The sequence below is a fragment of the Odocoileus virginianus genome, unplaced genomic scaffold (assembly GCF_023699985.2).
Source record: "Odocoileus virginianus isolate 20LAN1187 ecotype Illinois unplaced genomic scaffold, Ovbor_1.2 Unplaced_Contig_23, whole genome shotgun sequence".
Taxonomy (NCBI): Eukaryota; Metazoa; Chordata; class Mammalia; order Artiodactyla; family Cervidae; genus Odocoileus; species Odocoileus virginianus.
The window spans coordinates 735198-762582 of record NW_027224340.1 but is presented as its reverse complement, the minus strand read 5'-3'; the positions used below and the strand labels follow the sequence as shown (position 1 = coordinate 762582).

At 60.5% G+C, this 27385-nt stretch overlaps 3 protein-coding genes and 1 non-coding gene across 9 annotated transcripts in view; 1 reads left to right on the top strand and 3 right to left on the bottom strand.

Moving 5' to 3' along the window:
- The window catches only part of PLEC (plectin), a 54394-nt gene extending 44457 nt beyond the window's left edge, over window positions 1–9937 (bottom strand). For 2 of the 6 annotated variants that reach the window (XM_070464290.1, XM_020883689.2), the window contains exon 1: window positions 8270–8562. In XM_070464290.1, coding sequence (XP_070320391.1) covers window positions 8270–8537 — 268 coding nt within the window. In that variant the 5' untranslated portion in view covers window positions 8538–8562. Of the gene's footprint in view, window positions 1–6611; window positions 6711–8269; window positions 8563–9098; window positions 9419–9724 lie in introns of those variants that run through there. The other 4 variants (XM_070464293.1, XM_070464291.1, XM_070464295.1 and 1 more) reach the window with 4 other exon arrangements.
- A 228-nt stretch (window positions 9938–10165) lies between these two features.
- On the bottom strand, window positions 10166–17085 carry PARP10 (poly(ADP-ribose) polymerase family member 10). Its single transcript, XM_020884890.2, has 10 exons — window positions 16814–17085; window positions 16483–16737; window positions 16175–16411; window positions 15513–16096; window positions 15177–15398; window positions 14962–15058; window positions 14126–14773; window positions 13904–14037; window positions 10831–11002; window positions 10166–10759 (listed from the first exon to the last, which is right to left on the bottom strand). The coding sequence occupies exons 1-10, from the start codon at window positions 16989–16991 to the stop codon at window positions 10413–10415; spliced, it is 2874 nt and encodes a 957-aa protein (XP_020740549.2). The 5' UTR covers window positions 16992–17085; the 3' UTR covers window positions 10166–10412.
- Window positions 17086–20565: 3480 nt separating this feature from the next.
- On the top strand, window positions 20566–23234 carry GRINA (glutamate ionotropic receptor NMDA type subunit associated protein 1). Its single transcript, XM_070464418.1, has 7 exons — window positions 20566–20790; window positions 21115–21502; window positions 21583–21695; window positions 21763–21963; window positions 22080–22208; window positions 22307–22450; window positions 22531–23234. The coding sequence occupies exons 1-7, from the start codon at window positions 20743–20745 to the stop codon at window positions 22678–22680; spliced, it is 1173 nt and encodes a 390-aa protein (XP_070320519.1). The 5' UTR covers window positions 20566–20742; the 3' UTR covers window positions 22681–23234.
- Window positions 23235–26145: 2911 nt separating this feature from the next.
- LOC139034098 (U6 spliceosomal RNA) lies at window positions 26146–26252 on the bottom strand. Its single transcript, XR_011486553.1, has one exon. It is a non-coding gene; the product is annotated as a U6 spliceosomal RNA (small nuclear RNA).
- Window positions 26253–27385: the final 1133 nt, after the last annotated feature.

The window sequence follows — 27385 nt, the reverse complement described above, 5'->3', positions numbered from 1 at the left end:
ACCACCAGCCTGCCCAAGATCTCCCAGCCTCCGGGGTCCTTCCAGGCCCTTCTTCCCTGCAGCACGGGCCCTGGATGCACCCCACCCCAAGATGCGTACGGGTAGCAGACGCCCCCTCCTCCTTCCTGGCCCTAGGGCAGCAGGAACGGTCCCTGCCAAGTGCTGACCATCCAGCTGGGAAGACCCTTCCCCAGCTAATCCATGACCCAAGCTCCCCTGGAGGAGTGGGGAGGAAGACAGAAAGGGAGCAAGCCCTGCTGGCTCATCTACACCAGGGGCCAAATTGTAAATACAATAATTTTTTTTAAATATTTCTTCATTTATTTGGCTGCATCGGGTCTCAGTGGCAGCACTCGGGATCTTTGTTGTGGTAGATGGACTTAGTTGCCCCGCAGCATGTGGGGTCCTAGCTCCCCAACTAGGGATCGAACTCGAGTCCCCAGCATTGGAAGGTGGACCCTCAATCACTGGACCAACCACCAAGGAAGTCCCAAAATACAATCACTTTTAATGATAGGCCCAAACAATTGCTCTCATCTCACACACTAGTAAAGTAATGCTCAAAATTCTCCAAGCCAGGCTTCAGCAATACGTGAACCATGAACTTCCAAATGTTCAAGCTGGTTTTAGAAAAGGCAGAGGAACCAGAGATCAAATTGCCAACATCCGCTGGATCATCGAAAAAGCAAGAGAGTTCCAGAAAAACATCTATTTCTGCTTTATTAACTATGCCAAAGCCTTTGACTGTGTGGATCACAATAAACTATGGAAAATTCTGAAGGAGATGGGAATACCAGACCACCTGACCTGCCTCTTGAGAAACCTGTATGCAGGTCAGGAAGCAACAGTTAGAACTGGACATGGAACAACAGACTGGTTCCAGATAGGAAAAGGAGTACATCAAGGCTGTATATTGTCACCCTGCTTATTTAACTTATATGCAGAGTACATCATGAGAAACGCTGGGCTGGAGGAAGCACAAGCTAGAATCAAGATTGCCAGGAGAAATATCAATAACCTCAGATATGCAGATGACACCACCCTTATGGCAGAAAGTGAAGAACTAAAGAGCCTCTTGATGAAAGTGAAAGAGGAGAGTGAAAAAGTTGGCTTAAAGCTCAACATTCAGAAAACTAAGATCATGACATCCGGTCCCATCACTTCATGGCAAATAGATGGGGAAACAGTGGAAACAGTGGCTGACTTTATTTTTTGGGGCTCCAAAATCACTGCAGATGGTGATTGCAGCCATGAAATTAGAAAGATGCTTACTCCTTGGAAGGAAAGTTATGACCAACCTAGACAGCATATTAAAAAGCAGAGACATTACTTTGTCCACAAAGGTCCGTCTAGTCAAGGCTATGGTTTTTCCAGTAGTCATGTATGGATGTGAGAGTTGGACCATAAAGAAAGCTGAGCGCCGAAGAATTGATGCTTTTGAACTGTGGTGTTGGAGAAGACTCTTGAGAGTCCCTTGGACTGCAAGGAGAGCCAACCAGTCCATCCTAAAGGAGATCAGTCCTGGGTGTTCATTGGAAGGACTGATGTTGAAGCTGAAACTCCAATACTTTGGCCACCTGATGAGAAGAGCTGACTCATTTGAAAAGACCCTGATGCTGGGAAAGATTGAGGGCAGGAGGAGAAGGGGACAACAGAGGATGAGATGGTTGGATGGCATCACTGACTCAATGGACATGAGTTTGAGTAAACTCTGGGAGTTGGTGATGGACAGGGAGGCCTGGCATGCTGCGGTTCATGGGGTTGCAAAGAGTTGGACATGACTGAGCGACTGAACTGAACTGAAATGTCCAAATGTAAAGGGACCAGATGAATAAGGTGAGGTAATACTTCCACATAATGGAATACTTAGTACTGTATCCACTAAAATGCGTGAGGGTGCCAAGACCATTCAGTGGGGGAAGAAGAATCTTTTCAGTGAATGGTGCTGGGACAACTGGATATCCACAAGCAAAAGAGTAAAGTTGAGGGACTTCCCTGGAGGTCCAGTGGCTGGGACTCAGCACTCTCACTGTGGGAGCCCTGGCTTTCATCCTTGGTTTGGGAACAAAGAATCAGCAAACTGTGTGGCAAAAAAAAAAAAAGAAAAAAGGAATAAAGTTGGATCACTACCTCATGCCATATTAAAAAAATCAAGATAGATGAAAGAACAAAATGTAAGAGCAAAAACTATAAAACTCTTGGAAGAAAGCATACATATAAATCTTCATAACTTTGGAATAAGCAACAATCTCTTAGATATGACACCAAAAGCATAGCAACCAAGAAAAAAAAATAGATAAATTGTACTCGCCATTAAAATCTCTTGTGCAAAAAAAAAAAGAAAAGAAAAAAAAAATCTCTTGTGCTTCAAAGAACATCATCAAAAAAATAGAAGACAACCCATAGAATCAGAGAGTATTTTTGCAAATCCTCTATCTGATAAGGAACTTATATCTAGAATACATGAAGAACACTAACAACTCAATAATAAAAAGAAAAAAACCCAAGGTAAACACAGACAAAGTCTCTGAACAGACACTTCTCAAAAGAAGACACAGAAATAACCAATATGCAGAAGAAAAGATGTTCAACATCATCAGGAAATGCAACTCAAAATCAAGAGAAACCACTTCACACCCACTAGGATTGAATGGCTATAATCAAAAGTGAAGTCGCTCAGTCGTGTCCAACTCTTTGCAACCCCATGGACTGTAGCCTACCAGGCTCCTCCATCCATGGAATTTTCCAGGCAAGAATACTGGAGTGGGTTGCCATTTCCTTCTCCAGAGGATCTTCCCACCCAGGGATCAAACCGGGGTCTCCCGCATTGCAGGCGGACGCTTTACCATCTGAGCCACCAGGGGAGCCCTAAAGGCAGATAATAATAAGTGCTGGTGAGGATGTGAAAAGACTGGAAACCCCACACGCTGCTCATGGGATCACAGAACAGTGCAGCTGCTTTGCAAAGCAATCTGGCAGTCCTTCAAACAGTTAAATATAGAATTAACACATGTTCCAGCAATTCCACTCCTTGGTACCCAAGAGAGATGAGCACATACATCCACACAAACACCACAGACAAGTGTTCACAGCAGCATACTCATAACAGCCACAGGTGGGAACAGCCCCCAAACCCATCACCCCAGGCAGAGGCAAACCAAACATAGTCTATCCATACCACAGAATATCATAGCACCATAAAAAGGAATGAAGAACCACGAACTATGACATGGAAGAAATATTACACCACACGAAAGAAACCAGACACAAAGTGGGATGATTCCATTAATATGAAATGTCCTACACAGGCAAATCCACAGAGACCTAAAGTAGATCAGCATTTGCCAGGGGCTGGGGACTGTAGATGTTCTGAAATCAATGGTGCGAACGACTTCACAAGTCTACTAATTTGCTAAAACCACTGAATTCTCTCTCTCTCTCTCTCTCTCTTCTCTTTCTCTCCCCGCCCACTCCCCCACACATACACTATGGTCACTCCAGCCAGTGAGACTAGGGACCCAAAGTGTGACTTTCACCTTTTTTCGTTATATTCTCATAGTGTTTTTCCGTCTGTTTTTAGCTTTTGACCATAAACAGACCAAAAGCCCTCTCCAATGAATCCCAAATAACTGCCAGACTCCAATCCTGAGTCTGGATTGGCCCACTGAGTTCTGGCCACCAAAGATGACACCCCATGCGATCACCTGCTCCCCCATGCAAGCACCCTGAATCCTGGCTGAGAGCCTGGGGCTGGTGCCAGGGACACAGATAACCGAGTCCAGGATGGGACAGGGTGGGACACGTGACAGAATGCCCAGGGCTGGACAGGGAGGTGAGGGAACCCCTCCAGCCAGGCACACATCCTGTAGATTCGAGGACACTCCCCACACCACCACCGCTGCCTCCCAGCTCCACCCTCTCTAAGCCACGGTCTCCCAGGGGTGCCTCCAGCAGACCCCCTACCCCAGCCCGGCCTGGAGGACCTGCCCCCACAAACACCCCCGCCGACATTGCTCACCTCTGCCCTCCCTGCTCCACGTCTGTGCCCCCTCCAGGACCACCGCAGCAGCTTGGTGGGCACCCTCCAGCCCCCCCTCCCCATCCACACTGAGGCTCCCAGCCCCGAGACACAGCCTTGAACTCTCTACAGGCTGCCCAGACCCTCCAGATTGGACTGCCTACTCCCTTTCCTGGACTCTGTGTCCCATCTGCCTGGACAGGCCTCTGGACCCATGTGCAAAGGGCCGCCATGGGGCTTTGCGGGGCTCTTTCACCACATACCCTCCCCCACAGCCTGGCCTGCATCACCTGAACTCCCCACCCCTGCCCTCCCACAGAGACCAAGGGCCTCTGCAACCTCCCGCAGCCCAGCCTGGCTCTCCAGCCCCGCGGGGATCTGCTCTGGAGCCAGGGGCCGGCAGACAGGAAGTGGAGAAGGCCCTGGGAGGAGCAGGACGCTTCGGGGAACGCAGGGGGTTTCCAGGGGAGTGACATGTCCAGTGTGGACAGTGAGGCCCAGTGTGGCCAGGGAGGTGCCCCGGGGTTCGGGGAGGGCACGAAGGTCACGGCAGGAGAGCTGCAGAGGCTGGATTCTGGAGGCAGATGGGGAAGGTGCATCCAAGAGGGCAAATAGGGCAAGGGTGGGGGCAGGGCGAATGCCAGCAGGGACGAGGCCAGGAGGCGGCGCCAGGCCCTCCCCAGCCAGTGAGTGACCAGGAGTGGGTGTGCAGAGCTGAGCAGGGGTCCTTGAGGGCCAAGCCTGCTAGTGCTCGCTGTGCCCCCGAGAGGGGAACCCCTGCCTCCTCCCTGCCTCCAGCCCAATAGGCTTCACCCCTCTTCCCCGCGGGGGGCAGCCCTCCACGCCAGGGGCCGATGGTCCAGGCCGCAGGCTTCCATGGGCCCAAAGGGCTCACAGCCTCAGGCCCGCAGCTCGTTCTCCTCTGCCTCCTCGAGGCCATCCCCGGGCCTTGGCCATGGCCCTGACCAGCAAGGGCCCAGCCCAGCCCCCTACCCGTTCCCGAGGCTCAAGCCAGGAGCTGAGGGACTCGGGTCCCCCAGAAGCCTTCCCTATCGCATACAGCAGCCCCCACACCTGCTTCCCCAGTTCGCCGCTCTCAGCCGCCCCAGGCCCGTGCCGCACTCAGAGCTAAGCCACAGCACTGGCCACCTCGGGCAGGCGCCCTGCACCCGCGGGCAGCAACCAGGCCAGCGAGGGAGGGGCACGGCCAAGGCAGCTCCACACCTGTCCTAGAAGCCCGCAGGGTCCTGTCAGGCCTTGCTCCTGAGAGGTGGGCACCATCCCAGGGAGCAGAGGGCCAGGGCTTTTCAGGCCGGGACACTCCAGCCTGATGCCCCGACGGGCTCTGGAGCCACACGGGAAGGTGCTGGACAGAGCGCTGTTCGTCCTGTGCGGCATCCCCACTTCCTTCAGAGCGGCCAGTTCACGAACAGTCCATCCTGGGGCCTGCCAGGAAGGCTGCGGCCCAGGTGGGCAGCTGCCCCCTGCCCTGGATGTGTCCAGACGGATGCCCCTGGGCCAGGCCAGCTCACCCAAGACACACCTTCCCTCCCTGCAGGCTCATGAGCTCACAGTCAAAGCAGTGTCTCCAGCCCAAGCAAGTGGTCACAGAGGCACGTGGGCCGGCCACAGTGCTGGCGGGAGAAGCACATAGCACGTCCACCCAGCCAGGGCCCGGGAAGCCGTGAGTGGACGACCGCCCAGCAGAGATGAGCCTAGGGCCCGGTGAAACCTCTCCTGCCTGGGTGAGGTCAGTGGGTGGACAGCGGCTGCCCAGGGCTCCAGGCAAGGTCCCAGCAGGACCTCTCTCCCTGAACTGCCCTTGGGGGCAGAGCCAGCATAACCAGCCGTGTGCACTGGGACCTGTTCTGGGTGAGCCCTGCCCAGCGCCCCACCTCAACCCTCGCTAAGCCTCCGCAGGCCAGGGGCCAGGACTGCACCCATGCCTGCTCAGAGCTCACGCCCCAGGCGGCTGGGCTGCGAGCAGCAGACAGCAGCAGGGCCTGGGCAGACCCAGGGGCCCCTGGCGGGTTGAGCAGGGGCAGGGGTCTGCCAAAGTCCCCTAGTGGGCTCCTGTAGAGAGGAAGAGGGAGCTGACCCGACTTCCTCAGCCCACGGCTGCTCCCCAGCGGACAGTAAAGGGGCATCACATGGTCCCTGCCAAGGCTGGGCGCCGGCCTAGGTGCTCACCAATTTGGGGAGGTGAGGAAAGACAGCAGCTATGCGACCCACTGCCAGACAGAGGCGGCTACCCGCGCTTCTGGGGGACGCGCCCAGCCGAGGGGCAGGGGACAGCTCAGACTGACCCACGTGTCTGCTGTGCACGGACGCCGGACACAGGGCACTGGCCAGGGCGGCCCACCCCACCCGCCCGCGCCGCACCATGCCCTATTAAGGGCATGACCACCGGGCTCCGCCGAGCGCGCTGCCGGCGGCCGCGCAGGTCGAGTGAGGCTGGGGGGTGGCCGGGGGGCTGGGCTCCGATGGGGACGACCCCCGCAGACGAGGTGTCAGAGGCCGGACTGCCCGGCCGGAGGATTTGTCAGGGCCGGCCGGCAGGCAGCCCGCAGGTGGGCGGGGGCTGCAGCCGTACCTTTGTACTTCTCGCGCACCTCCTCGTAGGCCTGGATGAAGTCCTGCTCGTCGGGCGGCGGCGGGGCGGCCATGGCGGCGGCGGGCTCGGGACGCGCGGGGCGCTGCCGCGCTGAGCGGGCTTCTGGTCCCCGGCTGCCACTCGGCCCTTGCGGCCGCGCGCGCCGCTTAAAGGGGCCGCCCCCGCCCCGCCCCGCACCCAGGATGCCCCACGGGCGGGCGGGGCCCCGGGGAGCGGCGTCCGAGGCTCCTAGTCTCCGCCCCGCGCTCCTCCCGGCGGGCGCACACCCCTTTCCCGCCCCCGACCCTATCGTCGGCCCAAAGACGTCTCGAAATCTGCGCGCCCGGCCCGGCAGGGGCCGCCTTCCTCGCTGTCCGCCAGACCCAGCGAGCTCACCTGGCCGCCCCTGGCGCGCCCACCCGCTTCCACCCCCGCCGTCGCTACCGAGAGCTTTCCTTTGTAACCTTGGAGACCGAGTGTTTTCAGTATGAAATTCTTACGCTAAAAAGAAAAAAAAATTTAACTACGAATAAAACGGCTGAAATCGGGAATGTACAGAAGAAAATATGATTTTTTAAAAAGACAATGTCTTTGCTAACCATCAGATTGGCAAGCCCCGTCTTACAGGGCTGAGAAACTCCCTCCCCCGGAACGCCCCGGCAGCGCCCCTCCAGCTGGAAACGCTGCGCACCCCATGTACAGAAGCCCCCGCTTCCAGGGCTCGCGGGACGGCACGGAGGGGTGGGGTGGGGGCGCTGACAGCGCCGGGGTCCGGGCTGCGCTAGCACGTTCGGGATTCACCTTCCTTGGATGAAAGAGGGCCTCGTTCCTTCGCATCCAGATGTGACATGTGAAAAAGATCGCAGTCCCGCCGCGCCCACAAGGCCCCGGGAAGCGGCACCCTCCAGCTCCCCGCACCCCCACAAGCTGTCCCTGTGCTCCCACCCACAACGTCCCTCGCTGCCGCCTGCACCGTCCCGCCCAGCACTGGGCTTCCTGGCCTCTTCCCACCCACGTCGGCCCACCCTCCCGGCCTCCTGCAGGGGCGCCGCCCGCCGCGCCCCCTCCCCAACCCCCTCATCATCATTCTGTCCTGCTCACGGGGCTGACCTGGAGACCCCCAGCTGTCTCCTCCCTTCGCAGCACATCCCGCCCCTCGCCTCTGGCCTTGGGTCACCTACTTCCCAGAGGGCGCAGCCGCTGTCCGCTGCCAGCCCACACGGTCAGGGTCCTTGCCCCGGACCTTCCCCGTCCTCCTCCAGGATGGCAGCTACTGGAGGCCAGGCGGAACCTTGGCTCAGGGAGGGGCTGGGGCTCCACCAACCAGGTTGGACCCTCCTCTCCTGCCCCTACAGGTTTCTACTCCCTGGGAGGCGGCTCTGCCCCAGCAACCTAAGGAAGTGTCACCATCACTGGGGCCTGAGGGCTTGTCCTGAGAGCGGCGAGGCACCCTCCGCAAGCTCCACCTCCGGCCTGGTGCAGCTAACCAGGAGCGGCCAGCAGGTGGCGCTGTGCTGCGCGCAGTCACCCGGGACCGAGAGGCAAGCCGCCCTCGGGCCTCTCCTCCGAATCCCAAAGCCCGGCACAGAGCAGACAGCAGGGGCTCAGCCAACGGGCGAGAGCTCATGAACCGGACAGGCCGAGTTCCTGAGCGTTACCTGCAATGCGGATGACTGCTCTTTCGGCAGGGTCCAAGACACTCCCATTTCCTCCGGGGCCACCTCCACCTCGCCGGCTCCGCTGGGTTTTCTCCAGGTTCCAGGGCAGCGTGTCCCCAGGGCTGGGCGAGCCACTGCCCCCGTTGGAGCCATCCTCAACCACTGCCCGAACCTCCTGGTCCTCGCCCGACATGGCCTCCTGGAAAGAAAGCAGGAGGGGATCACACCTCTGTGTGTGGGACACACTGCCCCACACTGATCTACACATTCTCAGCCTAAACAGAGACCCCCCACCCACAGGCACCCTGTCACCTGGACACTGACACCCACGCCATTCCTACGTCCCCCCTCTTCAACACGCTGAAGCCTCCCAACCCGGACAGGACGCACGACCCTCTCCCACCATCCACGGTTGGCCTCACCCTTCCAGCTCATCCTTCAGACACCCACACAGTGACCCCCCACCCCAGACATTGACCTCACTCCCTGCAGCGCCCAGACATTGACACCCCCAACACTCACTGCCACTCCCTTGTCTTAGTCACCCAAACACTGGCCCCTCCACACCATCGCCCAGGGGCTCACCCCATCAGAGGCCACCGACCCCAACCTCCACCCCATCGCACGGACACTGGCTTCCGGCCCCTCCGTGCCCAACCTGGACCCTGTCTCCCCTAATCCTCCGATCAGCAAGCAAGGCAGGCCATGGGGAACCACTGGCTGCTGCCCCTCCCCTCAAAGGCCTTCAGGGAAGGGCCCAGACCTCAAGCCGGGGACACTAGCTCTACCTCCAAGCTGTCCAAGCCAACAGGGCTCCCCGTCGCCTTACCCCACCCCAGCGCAGCCCCACCTCGGTCTCCGCAGTGAAGCCCTATAAATAGCTGAAGCCGCATCGGCGTGGGCCGCGGAAGCTCTGCTGCAGCGAGGCTGGGAGGGAGCCTGGGCCGCCGCTCCAGCAGCCCACCCTGCGCGGCACGCACACGCCCGACGGGGGCCGCAGAAGCGCACCGGCACCGACGCGCGCACGCCCCTCAGCGCCCGGGCCCCCACGCGCGGGCGAGCAGGAGATGAACGGGGCTCCGTCCTGGCGGGGCTGGGCTGGCGCGGGGGCACAATGTGGGCTCTGTGCCTCTGCCCTCAGGTTGTAGGCTGGGAGGAGACGGTGGGCACCGAGTTGGGGGCCGCCCCGGCCCGCTCCGCCCCGCATAGCCCCTCCGCACCCTGCCTCCCGGCCAGCCCCCCGCCCGGCGCCCCGCCGCCAGCCGCACCCCGCCGGCAGCCTTTCCTGCCCACACCCCGGGCACCGCCCGTCCAGTTCCGCAGTCTCCGCGCGCGGTGGTGGCATCCTCCCGAGGGGAGGAAGGGCCTCGACGCAGCCTCTAGTTCCGGGCTGCCCCCACCCCAAGCCGCGGCTCCCGCCCGCCGCGTGCCTCCCTGTCCCGGCCCAGATCTTACGCGCGCTATGGCTCAGCTCTGCTGGGCTCGGCCGGTGCGGCCGGACTGCTGGTGCCGGGAGAGCTGCGCAGGCTGTGCGGGCGGGGCGAGCCCAGAGCCCCGCCCCGGCCCCTAACCGAGCTCCGCCCGTGCGGTCCTGGCGCCCGAGTGCGTGCGGGGCTGGGGGTCCCCGTGGCGGCGGGGCCGGAGCGCCAGCGCAGCTTCTCTCGAACAGCAACCCCCACCCCCCCCCGGCCCCGCCTCCGCCGCCGGGCACGGCCCACTCCCCGCGCGCAGAGGGCGGCCCGTCGCCAAGGAGACGTCGTTAGGGGAGCGTGCGTGACACTAGGGCGACGCGGGGTCGCTCGGGGGCGCGCCGGGTCGGCCTCCGACCCCCAGTCCCCGTGGCTTTGCCTCGGCCCCGCCCCTAGCCACCCTCAAAACAGAGGTCTGACCCGGAGCTGCAGCAGAGCCCAAGCCAGGTTTCACAGGCACGTTTATTCAAACGACACAATCGCGCTCGGGCGAGGTCTGGTCCGGCCACCCTCCTCCCGGGCTCTGCTGACCCCTGGTGGTCGGCCCGGCCCAAGCCGGGGTGGGGAAACCCCCCCAAGGGGGCACACAGCACCACGACAGGAGGCGGGGCGGTAGGGCTGTGCGGGGCGCGGAGCCTAGGGAGCGGGAGGCAGGGCCAGGGGGGCCTCTAGGGTCAGGTGGCTGCGGAGAGGCTAAGGAGCGCAGGGGCGTCTTCGGGGAGAGACTGGGACTTGTGCTTGCAAGTGATGAGGTGGGTGGGCAGCGCCTGGGTGTCGTGGAAGATGACGAAGATGCTGGGCCGGTGGAGGCAGTCCACCGCGCTGTCATAGCGCAGGAGCGCGTGCCCGGGGGGCCGCGGAGGGGGTGCCCGCAGCCCGCGCTGGCCCTGCCCGTAGTCACCGGTCAGCACCCGTGCCACGAACACTGCCTTGTGGCCCTCGGCATCCGGCGGCGAGTAGCGGTCCAGCACCGACAGGGAGGCGCGCTTGGCGAAGTACACGCCCTGTCCGTAGAGCGCACCTGTGGGGGGTGGGGGGGTCAGAGTGGTTCCAGGGAGCAGAGCCCACGCCCCGGAGGGACCCAGGCCTCACCATTGCGGCCGCAGAAGCTGCGGTTGAAGCCCTGCGCGCAGATGTCGGGGACGGTGGGCACAGGTGTGCCGTGGTACAGGACCTGCTCGGCCTGCCGCCCACAGCACTGCTCCAGGCGCTCCCGGTGCAGCTCGTACTGCTGCTGCAGCAGCGGGTGTAGCACGCGCTCCACCTGAGGCGGGTGGGCGTGGGGAATCAGTCAGGCCACTTGTGCCTCTGGGTTACCCAGCAGGGCTGAGCCCTAAACAGCCCTCTTGGAGGAGTTCAGAGCCTGGGGAGACCTCAGAGCTCCTGCCATGCTCTACTCAGTAGCCCACATGAGGTTGACCTTCGCCACCTCCACAGGGCCCTAAGTGGCACTGGAGGGTTTCCAGGGGGCCTGCAGGTGGACAACCCATCCACTAACCAAAATCCAGAGCCCACAGCCAGGCCTCTACAGAGAGAAGCTGAGCCCCATGCCTGCACTGCGGGCAGAACTTCACCCCCAACGCCAGGAGATACCCCAGACTTCCCAGTGATGGGAGACCTGGTGACCGTCCTGGTAGTCAACCAGGAGGAGCCAACTCAGGGACTCAAAAAGTTTCTAAAGAAATTCTAATCACTTCAGACAGATGCAAATGAATATTGTATCCATGAAACAAGATTACCTACTGTGAAAAAAAAAACAGTCTGAAAATTAGAGTGTTCTTACATTAAGGATGGAATTGCTGAACTGCATCCAGTGGGTAGGCTAAATAATAAGACGAAGATAAAGATCAGGAAGTGACTCAGAATGCAGAGCTAAAGAAAGAGTTGGGAACTGTGAAAGGATTGATGTGGGAGAGGGGCCAGGAGGTCTAAGATCTCAGTAGTAGGAACTCAACAAGAAGATGCCAGACAGGTGATGGGAGCAAATAAGGGCTTGATGGAAGGCAGTTTCTCTGAGCTGAAGGCGGCATCTTCAGATGGAAGAAACACCAGGGACAATGGGAAAGGCACACCTTTGGCCCCTACTTGCTGGGAAAACATCAGCCTTCAAAATGAAAGGGAACTCTACAAGAGCACACACACACACACACACACCAAAGTCGATATACAAAGGTGGAAAAAATCTCACATTCTCATACTGGGCTTCTCACCACTAATACTGGAGGCTAAGAGGCCACAGAAGGGTTTTGCTGGGTTTTTTTTCTTACCTTTCCAAGAACAAAAAAATTCTAAGGAGGAAAGAGAAAGAAAAAGATCTTCCAAAGATCTGAAGGAAAACATATTTTCATCCTGATTGCTATACCCAGCCACACTATTTATGGTGCAAACAAAATAAGTACAGATTAAGGCACATAAGAATCAGCTGTGCTTAAGTTCATAGAAATGTTTTAATAAACACATAGCATGTTTTGTTTGAAAAAATATCAACATCAAGTTGTAGTTGCAAAAGGCAAAATAAATTTAAAAGTCTAAGATGTTTATTACTCACTCAAGGAGATACTTCTACTAAACAGAAAAGGAATCTATGCAAGAGGGAGACGGAGTCACCAGGAGAAACTCAGCAGCCAAGCACCACAAAGATAAACGAACAGAGTAAATGAAGTTAACAGCCATTCGTCCTTGACTCCTAGAATATTCTCTTTCAGGCAACGTGGTTTTAATAACTAGGTTTTTCCTTCCCCTTTGCCCTCTCTGGTCCAGTGGTAAATATTTTTTCATTATCATAATATATTGATCAACCTAAGGCCCAAACATGAGTTTGAGCGAGCTCCAGGAGTTAGTGATAGACAGGGAAGCCTGGCATGCTGCAGTCCATGGGGTCACAGAGTTGAAACAACTGAGTGACTGAACTGAACTGAACTGATGGCCCAAGTATGGAGCTTCATGACAGTCAGACGATGATGTTGGTTTGTCAACCTTGCCAACATAAAAATAATGTCACCGACCAAATGTGAGATGGAAGAGGGAAGAAATGATGGGGGAAAGGGAAGCCTGTCCTCCACATCTTCTCTGGAGGGAGGCAAGAGACAGTCTCTAAAATTAAGTGGAGAAAAGACTCAAGCGGACCACGTCAGTCACAGAGGTCCTGCTGGAAGAAGTTGCACAGGCAACTAGCCAAACCTCAAGAGGAGCCTGGGGCCCAAATGCAGGAGGTCTGTCCATCACAAAGGGCAAGAGTGATGGCTGCTAAGTCCAGAAATGGAAGCAGAGTACTCCCCCTGGAGTTACAGCAGCAGAACCAGGAGAGTGGTGGTGCTGCTGCTGGCTGATCCGTCCAGGGCTGGGGAAGGCCTGGGGTTCTGCATTTCTGACCAGATCCAGGCTGCTGATGCTGCTACCCCCACCCCCAGGCCCACCCACCCACAGCTCAGTGCCTCAAGAGTCAAGGGGCCGCCTGGCTTCCCAGCTCTCGGCTGGCCCCAGATCCCTGCCCCTCGGCCGTGAGCGTGCAGCCCAGCTTGTGCTCAGTTATCCTGTCTCTGGACACTGCTCTCACACTCTCGCGCCAGCTGACCAGCCTGGCTCAGCCTCCTCCTCAGCCCTTCCTTCTGGCCCTACCGGCCCTCAGGACACCACTGCCTCCATTGTCCACCCCATTGCCTCGCGAGCCCCTCCATCTCAGCCTCCTTTTCCTTCCTTCTAGCCCCCCACCAGTAGTTCCCAGCCTTTTCTGCAACGAGACCAGGCTCAGAGCTGCCACTTTTTACAAGTGAATGCAGGAAGAGGCTGCAGCCAGCCCTCTTCTTGCTGGAGCCACACCCGTGGGAGGCAGAGGAGCCCCCAGAGGTGCAGTCTGCACAAGGAGCAATCCTCAGAGCAGCCACGAGATGGCGGCGGCACCCCACGCTCTAGGCAAGGAGACTGCAGTAGGCACCTGTCACTGGCAGAGTGGGGACCCGGGCTGGGACCCCCAACTTCCACAGCTTTCTGTCTCCCTGTTCCACACTTGGGAACACCCTTCTGGCAGGAAAAGGAGCTAGGGAAGCCTGGGCTCCCCTGCCCATCATGGCCTTCAACCCGCTGGGCGGCTTCTGGCCATGGGCTCTGCAAAGCAAAATGTGCCAGGAGCCCGGAGGCCAGAGGTGGCAAGACAGAGTGGCCTTACCCGCACCACGTGGATCCTGCCACGGGCCGTGTCCAGCGTGTCACAGAAGGCCTGCACCACTGCCTGGAACTCACTGCTGCTCTCAGCAAGACGCTCCAGCCTGCCCAGGGGCTCCTTAGGCCTCTGCTGTGGCACTGAGGCAGGAAGGAAAAAGGCTGCGGGCCATGCTCAGGGCACCAGTCGCCCCTGCCCTCCCCGTCCCCTTCCAGGCTGCGGACTCACACGTGGAGCAGGAAGCGACCAAGGGAAAGGCCGAGCTCTGATCCCGGGGGCCAGCCAGCAGCACTGCCAGGTGGCGGGCCGCGTGGGTAGGCTGGACCCCAAAGCCACGGAGGACGATATGGCCACCGCGCCGGACAACACTCACGCCGTGGCACCACTCCAGGCGGGTGCACAGCTCCGCCGGCAGCATGCAGCTCGGGGCCCCCACTAGCTCCTCCCTGAGGTGCACCTCCAAGGCAGCCTCCAGGGCCCGGTCCAGCTCATCCATATCCCGCTCGAAAGCAGCGTGCACCTCCAGCTGGGCCCAGCCATCTGGGCCCTGGCCCCGGAGGAGCTCCTGTCCCCCACTCAGGGACGGCGGCTCCATCAGGGAGAGGGCCAGGGCCCGCTGCAGCGCAGCCTCCTCCTGCTCGGCTGCCTGGCCGCGCAGCTGCAGGGACCGGTAGAGCGCCAGCTGCAGCTCAGCCTCCTCCTGCAGCCGCCCAGGCTCTCTGGTGCTGGGGGCTGAGGGCCCCTCCCCAGACCCAGGGGCCGTCGCCTCCTCCTTCTCCTCCGGCTGCCCCTCAGGCTCCTCCTCCCCTAGCTCCAGCGGCAGCCAGTCTTCCCCATCCAGGCCCTCCAGGGTGGCCAGCAGCTCTTGGACCTCCTCTGGGGGGCAGGGAGAGGCACCCGGTCAAGGGTCGAACCCAGCCAGAACGGGGCAGTCAGGGGCCGGGAGGAAGACGGAGACAGGGGTTTGAGGGTATCTGCTCAGCAGATGGGCACAGTGCAGAGTAGCGTGGAAGTTGAAGTCAAGAAAGGGTTGCAGGATGTCCCGGGGCCCCAGGGAGCCCTACCCAGGCCTGCGTTCTCCTGGTCACCGTCTGGATCATCTGGAGGCCACGGGGTGGAGGAGAGGCCAGGGAGGGCCTGCAGGGCCTCAGTGGGGCCCACCTGTTGGAAGAGAGTATCAGGGCCCCTGGAACACCTGCCCCCCAAGGCGTCTGAGCAAGGGTGGAGGCAGCGCCGAGCAGGGGTAACAAGGGGAGGGCGGGGCAGGCTCTGTGTCCACCTCTTCCAGGTCTGTGTCCAGGACGGCCCCAGCCAGATGCTCTGTCCCAAAGACGCACTGGAACTGTGCCTCCAGCTCCCGGAGAAGGTGCTGCCCCTCTGGGCTCAGCAGGAACCTGGCACTGCCTGGGTGCTTCAGGCTCAGCATGTGACAGCTAACACTGCCCAACAGACTTTGCAGAAACTCCTCGGCTGCCCGGCATGGGGCCAGGGCTCCACAGAGCTGCAGGACCGTGGGGCGGGGGGGCAGTTGGCAAGTTTAGCACACAGGAAAGACACCAGGAGCCCCCAGTGGCAGAGGAGGATCAAAGGTGAGGACTCCTCAGAGGCTGCTCACCCGGAATCCAGTCGTATCTGATCCTTCGAGCGGGAAGAGGGCCACATCTCCCAGGCCGGCGAGAAGGTCCTCATGATAGAGCTGAATGAAGCGCATTGCTCCCGGCTCCATCGCCAGCACCGTCTCCACCAGGCCCTCCTGCCCCGGTGACCCCGCAGGCCCCAGGCTCACTGACGCCACCTGCTCTGAAGACCTCACAGCGATCTCCACTGGGTCCAGAGACCCCACAGTCCTCGGGCTCCCCAGCCCCTCCTCTTCTGAAGACCCCCCGGGCCCTGACCTGACTGGCCCAGCACGTGCCAGGAATGAGCTGTCCCAGCGAGGGCCTGTGCTCAGAGAGGCTCCTGACTGCCCTGGCGCCTCCTCAGAGCCCAGTGTGACATCCCCAGCATGATTCTGTACCCTTGCTGGTCCTCCTGCCTCCTGGAGAACATGCTCGGGGGCCCCAGGCCCCAGCTCTCCTGGGCGGCTCCCTCCACCGGCATCCTCGGTGAGCTCCTCAGGCTCCAGGACATCATAGTGGGGGACAAGGCTCAGCTCTGAGCCCTGCAGCTGGTGGTCCCGCTGCAGCACCCTCTCGGCCACTTGGAAGAAGGGAAAGAACAGAAGGTCATCAGGGCTCCACGCCATGGTGGGGGACTGCCCTGTCCTGCCCCACTCACCCTGCCAGTGCTGAAAGGAGACCACGGTGCCCAGGTGCCCCGGGAGGCTGCGCATGCCCTCCAGGGGCCCCCCGCCACTGCGGCGCTCATTCTCCAGGTACAGCTCCAGAAGCAGCAGGTCTGCAGGGGGGCCACCTCCTACCACACGCACTGCCCGGGCCTGGGGCACCCAGGCCAGGGAGACCTCAGCCCCCTCCAGGCCCAGGGCCCGGGCGTGCTCCTCCAGGACGCCAGCTTCTGTGGGGAGGATGCAAGTCAGAGCAGAGTGCCTCCCCTAACAGGCAGGCCGCCCCAATCCCGCCTCTTACCTGCCTCAGAAAGGGGCTTGGGCAGTTGTACCAGAGCGCGATCTGGTCGGGGACTGGCCAGGGCCTGGCAAGGCTGCTCCGGGTGCCCGATGGCACAAAGCAGAGCTTGAACGTACTGCTCCAGGAGCTGGGGTGCGGTGCCAGGAGGCAGTCCTTGGAGCAGCAGGCGCGCAGGGGCGCGTGGTGGGGCTGGCCGCAGGCTCAGCCGAGCCCCCTGGAGAGTGTGCTCCGGCTGGGCCAGGACCCTCGCGGCATCTGTGGGCAAGGGGAGTGTGCAGTCCGGGCCGGTGGCCAGCGGGGCCCAGGCTGCCCCTTTCCTATGGTCCCTCACCTGCAGGTTCCTCAAAGGTGAGGATGCCCCCGCGGCCGAGTCTCTGCCAACTCGCCACAGGCCCACCCCCCGAGCTTCGGCGGTTCTCGAAGTAGAGCGTGAGCAGCTCGTCCTGGACGCTGGGGGGCAGGCCACTGAGCTCCACTGCCGTTCCCACCTGTGCCTCTGCCTCCCCCATCGCTGCCCTGGGGCCGGAAGAGGGGGCAGGCAGCAGCCCCACCGTTCCGCCTCTCGCAGCCCGGGTCCCTTGGCAGCGTTCCCTGACGCCCCCTTCACCGTGCAGGCGACCTACATCCCCCCACTTATGCCCCCCAACCCCAGCCTGGGCCGCCCCAGTCTGGGCCTTCAGCCGGGACTCCCTCCCCGCACCCTGGGACAGGAAGCAAAAGTGAAACTGTTGCAGGAAGGGAGGAGCCCGCAGTGCTGGGCGAGTGTGGCCTTTCAGGTGCTTCCCCCCTCAGGCTCCTCCTGCAGGATATTCCAGCCCTGCCCCCGCCCCCCGCCCCCCCAGCCCTGCCCACCCCCCACTCCCTCAGCCCTCAGCCCACCTGTTCTGTCATCTGCCTTACCCCAGCCCAGTGGCTGGCAAGATGTGGGGAGTGGCCCCTGGAGGTCCTCCACTCCCACTGGCCCTTCCCTGTGAACCTCAAGACACCAAGCCAATCACCCTCCCTAGTAAATCCGCCGGGGTTCTTGAGCCATTGCCCCCAACTCAAAGACTTCAAGCCTCTGTGTTCCCTTCCCCCACTGAAGAGACTTTGGGTCTGGCTGAGGCTGGCTTTCCTTTTTTTTTTTAATTAATTAATTTATTTTTTTCATTTATTATTATTTGGAGGCTAATTACTTTACAATATTGTAGTGGTTTTTGTCATACATTGACATGAATCAGCCATGGATTTACATGTATTCCCCATCCCGATTCCCCCCTCCCACCTCCCTCTCGACCCGATTCCTCTGGGTCTTCCCAGTTTACCAGGCCCGAGCACCTGTCTCATGCATCCAGCCTGGACTGGTGATCTGTTTCACCCTAGATAATATACATGTTTTGATGCTGTTCTCTCTAAACATCCCACCCTTGCCTTCTCCCACAGAGTCCAAAATTCTGTTCTGTACATTTGTGTCTCTTTTTCTGTTTTGCATATAGGGTTATTGTCACCATCCTTCTAAATTCCATATATATGTGTTAGTATACGGTATTGGTCTTTATCTTTCTGGCTTACTTCATTCTGTATAATGGGCTCCAGTTTCATCCATCTCATTAGAACTGATTCAAATGAATGAGGCTGGCTTTCAACTCTTCCCAGCAACCTTGGCACCTGCACCTGCACTCACCCTTCAACAACTCAAAGGTGGCTGACCTCCCATCTTGCAAGGGCGAGCAGCTCAGCTCCTGACCCTGGAGGGGTACGTCCCCATCACTGCCGACCCACAGCACTGTCACGCCTCTCGCCTGGCTGCACCTTTAGAACCCACATTCCCTCTTGCCACCCAGTCGCCCCTTCCCTGGTGCCCATACTCCATTGGCTTCCAGCCTTTGGAAGAGTTGTGCCCACAGTGCTCTCCACCCCCACCCCCCCACTTAGCCCTCAGCAACAAAAACTCCCCTCAACCCCTGCTACTTCTGCAAGGGATTGAGGGCCTGTCCAGCCTGTACCCTGAGCTGTCCCCACCCTGGTCTGAGCCTCTATCATCTCTCATTTAGACATGTCTCTGACTTCTGAACTGATCTCTCTCTGCCACTCCTGCCCTCTTGCACCGTCCATCCTCAACAGAGGGCAGGGTGTGCCTTATAAGTCGCACCAACAGCTGCTAAAGATTGGACCATGGTAAAGCCAAAGTCCTTTGGAAGACCTGCCAGGCCGGACTGACCAGGCCCCAGTCCCTGCTGGCCGAAAGCCCCCTGCATCCCCCATGCTCTGCCATCCAGTGCAGCAGACCCTCCCTCCCTGATGCCTTTGTACTGGCCCTTCCCTCTTCTAGACCAGCCTTTCCCACGGCCACCTGGCCACCCCTCCCCCTAACTCACCTTACTAGGCTCTTGGTGGCAGGTTTAACTTGAAATTAAAAGTCTTCAAGGACCCTCCTAAAGCCCTGACCTCGACTTCACATTTGTTGTTTTTAGGTTTTCTTTAAAAAAGGGCCCTCAAATTGTATGAGCTTCTAGTTGTACAAGTTGTGTTGGAGAAGACTCTTGAGAGTCCCTTGGACTGCAAGGAGATCCAGCCAATCCATCCTAAAGGAGATCAGTCCTGAGTATTCATTGGAAGGATGGATGTTGAAGCTGAAACTCCAATACTTTGGCCACCTGATGCGAAGAGCTGACTCATTTGAAAAGACCCTGATGCTGGGAAAGATTGAGGGCAGGAGGAGAAGGGGACGACAGAGGATGAGATGGTTGGATGGCATCACCGACTCAATGGACATGAGTTTGGGTAGACTCTCCGGGAGTTGGTGATGGACAGGGAGGCCTGGCGTGCTGCGGTTCATGGGGTTGCAAAGAGTCGGACACGACTGAGTGACTGAACTGAACTGGAACTCGTTGCATTCTAACACAATGTATAATACCATGTCTATACAATGTATAACACAATGTATAACACAATGTCAAGACCACTGAAGCCGGGGGAAGTTAACTTGACCTCTGGTCCTGGGGCATCTCGAAGCCTCAGTCCCTCAGCAGAGAAACAGGGCTAACAACGCCACCCTTACTGCTTGTGAGTTTGTGAAGTGAGAATAAATGGTCTAGTAGGGACCTAGACTAGCTTAATAGAGAGGATTGAGCAATTATACAATTAGGTCTCTTGATCTGGGATAGATTTGAATGAAAAGGAAAGTGGAGTTTCAAGGTCAAGGAGGGACGGAGAGTGCTAGTCAAGACAGCAAATCCCAAATTTAGGAATAAATTTCTCAACTCTCTGACCCAAGCAGGAGTCAGCCTGCAGGTCTACAGCTCTGAGCCCAAGCCCAACTCTCGGTGGACGGAGCGCGAGAAAGACGCCACCAGGGCGGCGGAATGGGACAGGGTCCAACCGGAGAGGCGCGGCGCTCCCGCAGAGCCCCGCCCACGGCCCCGCCCCGCGCCCAGGCCCCGCCCCAGGCCCCGCCCCGTCACACGGCCCCGCTGCGTCTCCCGAGCCGCAGGCGCAGGCCCAGCAGAGCCGGCAGCGTAGCGGGTGTGGGTGCGGGTGCGAGTGTGGACGAAGCGGTGGCCGACCCCGCGGCCGCGCAGCGGACAGTGGGCGCAGCGTCCTGAGGCGCCCCGCGACTGGTGAGTCCCCGGCCGTAGCACAGCCGCGTGTCTACCGGTTCAGCCGGCCGGCCACTGCCACCCCCGCGCGAGCCCTGCGCAGCCGAAGGGCGTCGCGGTGGGTCAATCTGTCGGTCCGGCCGCCGCGCGGCCCGCAGGGCCCGGGGAGTGGGGTGCGGCGGCGGCGGCGGCGGGGGCGGGGACCCGGAGGACCCCGCGCGGGCAGGCGAGCGGGGGCGGCGCGCTGCGGGGACAGTAGGACCGCCGCTCGAGCGCCCCCCAAACGGGCAAGGAGGCCCACCCCGCCCTCGGTGCGGGGTCCGTGGCCGCCGCTGCCGCCGCCCGGCTCGCCCCCACGTCCGCTTTGTTCCCCTGCACGCCCTCTGGTCTCTTCCATCCCCCACACACCCCCGCAACCCGCTGTTCTTGGCGTACCCCGCCGGCAGGCAGCCAGGCAGCCGATCCAGGCCTGCTGCCCCCACCCGGGAGCGAGGGACGGTCGGGCCCTGCTCTGGGAGAGGGGCTCAGGGCTCTGGTTGGTCACAGATGGCCTGGGGATTTCCTGGGATAGAAATAGCCGCCTGCCCTGGCCCCTTAAAGCTGCTTAAGGGGCGGGATGTGAAGGGGAGGGTCCGGGCACACCCCAACACCTCCCCGACCGCGCCCCCGGCCGACACCCAGGATGAGCTCTGCCCCGGAGACGCCAGCAGCGGTGACAGGGCCCCTCGAGGTGCTTGTGAGAAACCGCGGAAGCCCCAGAATCCCGAGGCTGACAAAGTCATCCCTTCCTCCCTCCCCTCCTTCCCCTCTGGGGTCGGTCTGTGGCAGCCCCTGCTGAAGCCGCCTGCGCAGCCACCCGGCCCCCACCCGCCTCTCCTGGCCCCCAGCTTGGGACTCCCCACTGCCCTAGGGCAGAGGTCATAATCCCCCTCCTTCCGTCCTGGATCCAGGCAGCAGGTGCCCTCCCCCCGCGCCCCCCCCCCCCCCCCCCCCCCCCCCCCCCCCCAGCTGGCTTCTGTCGCGGCAGGCTAACTGTTCTTTCTCTGTCCTCTAGGGGGAGACCACAGAAACTGAGGCCATGTCCCATGAAAAGAGTTTCTTGGTGTCTGGGGACAGCTATCCTCCCCCCAACCCTGGATATCCCGGAGGGCCCCAGCCCTCCATGGCACCCTACCCAGGGGCCCCTTACCCACAGGCCCCGTTCCAGCCATCCCCCTATGGCCAGCCAGGGTATCCCCAGGGCCCCAGCCCTTACCCCCAAGGTGGTTACCCCCAGGGCCCCTACCCCCCTGGGGGCTACCCCCAGGGCCCCTACCCCCCAGGGGGGTACCCCCAGGGCCCCTACCCGCCAGGGGGCTACCCTCAGGGGCCATATCCGCAGAGCCCCTTTCCCCCCAACCCCTACGGACAGCCACAGGCCTTCCCAGCACAGGACCCTGGCTGTGAGTATCGGGGCGGGGCAGGGAGCGGGCAGGGGCTCCCACATGAGTAAGGGGTTCTGACTGCCCCTCCTGCTCCTCAGCACCTCATCATGGGAACTATCACGAGGAGGGGCCACCATCCTACTATGACAACCAGGACTTCCCTGCCACCAACTGGGACGACAAGAGCATCCGCCAGGCCTTCATCCGCAAGGTGGGCCTTGGGGGCTGGGGATGTGGGCAGCTGTGCTGGCGGGGCTCTGAGCCGCCTCCCTCCCCAGGTGTTCCTGGTGCTGACCCTGCAGCTGTCCGTGACCCTGTCCACCGTGGCTGTGTTCACCTTCGTCGGGGAGGTGAAGGGCTTTGTCCGGGAAAACGTCTGGACCTACTATGTCTCCTATGCCGTCTTCTTCGTCTCCCTCATTGTCCTCAGCTGCTGTGGGGACTTCCGGCGGAAGCACCCCTGGAACCTTGTTGCGCTGGTAACTCCCAGGGCCCTGCCTCTGCACCCCACATCTCAGGCTTTGGAGCAACAGAGGGCATGGGGCGGGGTGGGAGGGGCCATGGCTCTGGGTGCTGAAACACCATCTCCCCACAGTCGATCCTGACTGTCAGCCTGTCCTACATGGTGGGCATGATCGCCAGCTTCTACAACACCGAGGCGGTCATCATGGCCGTAGGCATCACCACGACCGTCTGCTTCACAGTGGTCATCTTCTCCATGCAGGTGAGGGGCCCCCGGGGGCAGGGCTGCCGACCCCCGGGGCCCAGAGGCCCCCTGGGACGGCAGCAGCCAGTGGCTCCTATGCGCGTCTGTGCCCGCAGACCCGCTATGACTTCACGTCCTGCATGGGCGTGCTCCTGGTGAGCATGGTAGTGCTCATTCTCTTCGCCATCCTCTGCATCTTCATCCGGAACCGCATCCTGGAGATCGTGTATGCCTCGCTGGGCGCTCTGCTGTTCACCTGCGTGAGTGCCGGAGCCGTGGCCCAGGCGGGGGGGCTGGGCAGGGGTCATGTTCCTTGACACGGCCGCTCTGTCACCCACAGTTCCTGGCAGTGGACACTCAGCTGCTGCTGGGGAACAAGCAGCTGTCCCTGAGCCCGGAGGAGTATGTGTTTGCTGCGCTGAACCTCTACACGGACATCATCAACATCTTCCTATACATCCTCACCATCATTGGCCGCGCCAAGGAGTAGCCTGAGCCCGCTCGCATGGGGCCTCTCAGGTGGCATGCCCGGCCTGGCCCCTGCCCCAGCGTGGCAGCTCCTCTCAGCTCCCCTCTCTCATCCCCGTGTGCTGCCTGGGACAGGGAGCCACCCGACCCTCCCGTGTGTACACCGCAGACACTTCTGTCTGGACCCGCCGCGGCCAGCATGGCCCCTTCCAGCCGTCCCATCCTGCCACAGGGCAGCAGGGCCGGGTTTCCGTGCCCCCTCCTGCCCACCCAGTGTTGCATGAGCCCTGTCTGCCAGTCCACTCCAGGGTCTGGGGGCAACACCAGGCCTCAGGGGCGAGCGATGGAGCCACGAGGTGAGGGTGCACGTCTCCCCTCCTGTCCCTGCTCCCTGGCCTGGCGTACAGCCTCCCCCCCCCACCCCACTGGAGTGCTGCCCTCTGGGGGACCTGCAGGGTGAGGGTCTCGTCCCTATGCTAGTCCTGAGGGCAGAGAGGAGGGAACAGTCCAGGTCAGGAGGGTGCCTTCCCCTCATTCTGCTGTCTGTAAAATTCCAATAAATGGGACCCTCTGCGCTCTGTGTTCCCTTCCTCACTCCTCACTGCCACTTCCCCCCCGAGGCAGGGAGGGTTCTGGGTGTTAGCAGAGTGAGGCGGCGAGCAGGACCTGGACAGGCAGGAGCCGGACAGGCATTGCTGGCGGGGCCTGGCCCTGGCAGAGGGTGAGGGCAGCAGCCTCTCCATGCCTCCACCTCCTTGCAGCCTTCCCAGCCATGTCCTGCGTGCTGTGCCAGGAGGCCCGGCTGATGGACGGGACCCGGGGCTCCCAGATCACATGCTGTCTGCCACTCATGCCTGGGACCTGCCTGGCATGACGGAGGGTCCTGTGAGACCTCACCATCCTCCCCCAGGCCTGAGGGGCAGCAGCACGGGTCACTGACTGCCCCCCCCCCAGGCAGGACTGTCCTGCTCCTCTGGTTCTGAAAGGCCCCCAGGAGCCCATCAGTGGGCACCTGACAGGTGGCACTGCACGCCCCCCCAGACACCTGCAGACCAGGGCCCCTAGGGGGAAGTGGGATGGAGACCGTGAGGCCCCCTGGCCTGCCTCTGGCGCCTTCCAGCAGTCTCTCCAGACCACACCCCTCCGTGGCCTCAGCCCCAGCTGGTCCTGCATGGCCTCCTGCGGCTCTCACTGTCCCCCCCTCCAGAGCCTACCCCTGCCTCCTCAGCTCTGACGTGTGCACCTGCTGCCAGCCAGCTGCCCTTATCCCTGCCCTCCTCACAGAGGGGTCCCACCGCGGCCCTGAGCCCTCCTGAGCCCCCAGCCCAGTGGACACTCCTGACCGGCCTTCACCCGTGGGACCTGCTGTCCACTTGGCTTGAGACCCCTCTCCCAGGGCTTCCCCACCTCCTACCCACCACCCCATTAACCCGGTCCAGTAACTGGTGCCAGTACCACAGCATCTCTGAATGGACGCCCGCTCTACACCAGCACCCCCACGCTCACAGGCACCTCATCATGGCCTACGCTGCCCCTGCTGCTCCCACGTAAGCCCTATCAGTGTCCACAGGCCCCCCCAGGCCAGAGACGCGTGTCTCCTCCACCTTTGTCCATCCTGCCCCACCCCCTCCCCACCTGCGGCCCCTCCCTGAGGCCTCCTGTGCTCAGCTGACAGCTCACCCCCACCAAGTCTCTGCCCGCTGCCAGGCGTGCTACCGATGCATGGACCACACCACGTGCCTGATAGCAGCTGGCAGCACGAAGTCCACGTTCCCTGAAGGCTGCTCGAGTTGGCCCTCCATTGTTCCTATGCCCTTCAACCCGAAATGGACCTTGCTCGTCCTGAGCCGCGGGCAGGCCCCACTTCCCTGGGCAGGCTGCACACTGCCTTCCCAGAGTCCAACTCACCCTGCACGGCAGTTTTGCTCCACGCCAGCACCACTACCCTCAGTCACTCTGCTTTGTTCACGTGCTGGGCAGGTGTCGCCGCTCCCCTCCCCTACCTCTCCTGGAGCAGGTGCGGCTCTCGTCCAGGATTCCCTGCCTGCAGGAGCCAAGCATGCTGACACCTGCTCCAGGTAGCGCTCCTGGGCTTCGAACCCCAGCAGAGGCAGGAGGGGCAGCTCAGGAATGAACCCCAAGCAAGGGGGGAAGGCCAGTGTCTGCTCAGGGAATGCAAGGAGGACAAAATCTTGGCTAGGCGAATCCTTGGCGGAGGCTCCTGGGGACCATCAGGGGCCAGAGGTGTGGGCCGGGCCAAGGTCCAGAAGCTGGGCCGCTGCGGGAGGGGAGGTCAGGGCTGCACACGGATGAGGCCTTGAGCTTGCCCTGCTGGGGAAGGGGACTGGCAGGAGCCACCGCTGAGCGTGTGCTCAGGAAGACGAGTCCAAGGAGAGAGTGTCCAGAAGAGGGGCTGGGCTCCAAAAGGCACAGGGAGGAAGCAGACCAGACGGCAGACAGGAGCAGGCTCAGGGTGGCTGGCAGTGGCCACAGGGGCCCAGTCGAGGCGGGCAGGGCATTTCTGCCAATGGAGTTTGGCCTGCTGTCTGCTGTGTCCTCCGCCGCTGGGAAGGAGATACGGGGCAGCTTGTGTCTAACCGGGTGGGTAAGTGTGAAGAAGCCACAGGAGAGGTGAGGTCAGCCAGGGAGACTGTTCAGGTGAGGTGAGGCAGCCCCCAGATCCTGGAGCTGGACTGGCGCACTCAGATATGGCCGTGGTGGTCTCCAGTGTAGAACATGCAGCTTCACGAGACCAGGTCAGACAGGGCCCCTCTGTGCCAGATCGGATCGAGAGAGAAGACTCCTCTGTCGTAACGTCTGAACACAGGCCAGATGCGGGCATTGTCCATGCCATAAAGAAGACCTACTGTGTGCCTCCTGTCCTACCTCATCTGAGCAGCTGGCTCTTCAAAGTGGGCAGCTTTAGCTGGCCCCTAGTCTGTCCTCCCAACAAGTTGCTGTTGAGATGCAGTCTCAGGAAACGGCCCCACCCCGTTCACCCAGACAAGTCCTTCCTGTGTCCCGTCCTGGGGCCCCCTCCTGGGCCCCCCAGAGATACACAGTAAGCCTGTCTTACTGTGTAAGACACCCAGGGACAGGGTGTCGGTGGGCTTCCTCTGGAGCCTTGAGGAGGACTAATTTATTCTTCAGTCAAAATGTTGATTTACACGACTAATCGTGTAAGTCCATTCGTGTTTTCAGATGAAGCGATGCATGGGACTTCCCTGGTGCTCCAGAGGTTAAGACTCCATGCTCCCAGTGCAGGCAGTTCCATCTCCAGTCAGGGAACTGGATCCCACATCCAGCAACCAGAGGTCCCTGCACCACAGCTACGACCTGGCGCAGCCAAATCAACCACTATTTTTTTTTCATTTATTTTTATTAGTTGGAGGCTAATTACGTTACAATATTGTAGTGGGTTTTGTCATACATTGACATGAATCAGCCACGGATTTACATGTATTCCCCATCCTGATCCCCCCTCCCAAAAAATATGGAATGCTTCACAAATTTGCGTGTCATCCTTGCGCAGGGGCCATGCTAATCTTCTCTGTATCGTTCCAATTTTAGTATATGTGCTGCCGAAGTGAGCACTAACCACTATTTTTTAAAGAAAGATTAAAGGACACAGAATCTCAGCACCATCACTGTGCCTGATGAGAAGCACCATGTGGGCAGCACAGGACCCCACGCACAGGACCCCACACGCTCAGCAGCCTGCAGCTGCCCTGTGCCGCCTGCCCTGCTAACCAGTGCTGCCCTCAGCCTCTGGAGCTGGAGGAGCCTTCAGGACAGGCACTCAACCTGCACATCCTGACACCCAGGCCAGCATATAGTCCAGAGTGGGTGTGCTGTCGGCGTAGACCGTGGAAGGAGTGGGGAACTCTATGCGGCGTGAGCCACCCAGGCACCAACTGCCCCAAGACCAGGCAGAGAGCACTGCAGACTCTGGACTCTGGTCAGCATCAGCATCAGTGGGAAGCACTTGAGGAGTGCAGGCAGCAGAACTGAAAGCCCAGGACACTTGTGGAGGCCCGTCTAGGGGAGCAGGTAGAAGAGCGAGGAGGTGAGAGTGCAGTGGAGGGTTGAGGTTGGCGTGTCAGCTGTGGATACAGAGCTCGAGTCCAAACTCTTCTGCAGGCAGGGATGAAGCACTGGGACCTTCCAGTGAAGAGCCTGGAAGTGGTCTGAGTAAAGGCAGGAGAATCGGCGAGGCCCACAGTGAGGGCCTGGCCTGGGGAACATGGGGCGCTGGGAGGGGAGGCACTGATGGCAGGTGCTGTGGCTCTCCAGGCTGCCCTTCCCCACCGGGCCCAGACACTGTGCCCCAGGCAGCAGCATGGCTTGGCCCATCTGCCACCAAAACGTTCTGTGTTCCTGAGTTCTGCTTTGTCTCAGGCTTGTCAGGAACTGGGGACCTTGCAGAACTCTCTAGATGCAAACAACGCCCACCACACACATACACACACACACACACACACACACACACAGAGCCAAACATCTCAACTCCCATCTATGCCACTTTCATAAAGCCTTGTGAAATGAAAGATTTCCTGCCATATCGGTGGGCAAGAAATGTCACAGCCATCAGCTGATTTCTGGGGCCTCCAAATGTGAGTGAGGGCTCCCAAAAGGGAACGCGATGCCTGCGGCCCAGCAGATGCCACCACCCCCACGGTGAATGCTGAGGAGCCATCTGCCACTCCTTAAGGTGAACCAGGAATCAA

What these genes read in the sequence shown, in the direction of transcription:
- PARP10 (XM_020884890.2), bottom strand. Translation starts at nt 16,991, where the DNA reads ATGGGGGAGGCAGAGGCACAGGTGGGAACGGCAGTGGAGCTCAGTGGC. An exon ending in CCAGGAGAACGCAGGCCTGG is followed by an intron (nt 14,774 to 14,961) that starts GTAGGGCTCCCT and finishes CCTGCCCCCCAG; the next exon opens with AGGAGGTCCAAGAGCTGCTG. An exon ending in CAGCTTCTGCGGCCGCAATG is followed by an intron (nt 10,760 to 10,830) that starts GTGAGGCCTGGG and finishes CACCCCCCACAG; the next exon opens with GTGCGCTCTACGGACAGGGC.
- GRINA (XM_070464418.1), top strand. Translation starts at nt 20,743, where the DNA reads ATGAGCTCTGCCCCGGAGACGCCAGCAGCGGTGACAGGGCCCCTCGAG. An exon ending in CGGTGACAGGGCCCCTCGAG is followed by an intron (nt 20,791 to 21,114) that starts GTGCTTGTGAGA and finishes TCTGTCCTCTAG; the next exon opens with GGGGAGACCACAGAAACTGA. An exon ending in GCCAGGCCTTCATCCGCAAG is followed by an intron (nt 21,696 to 21,762) that starts GTGGGCCTTGGG and finishes CTCCCTCCCCAG; the next exon opens with GTGTTCCTGGTGCTGACCCT.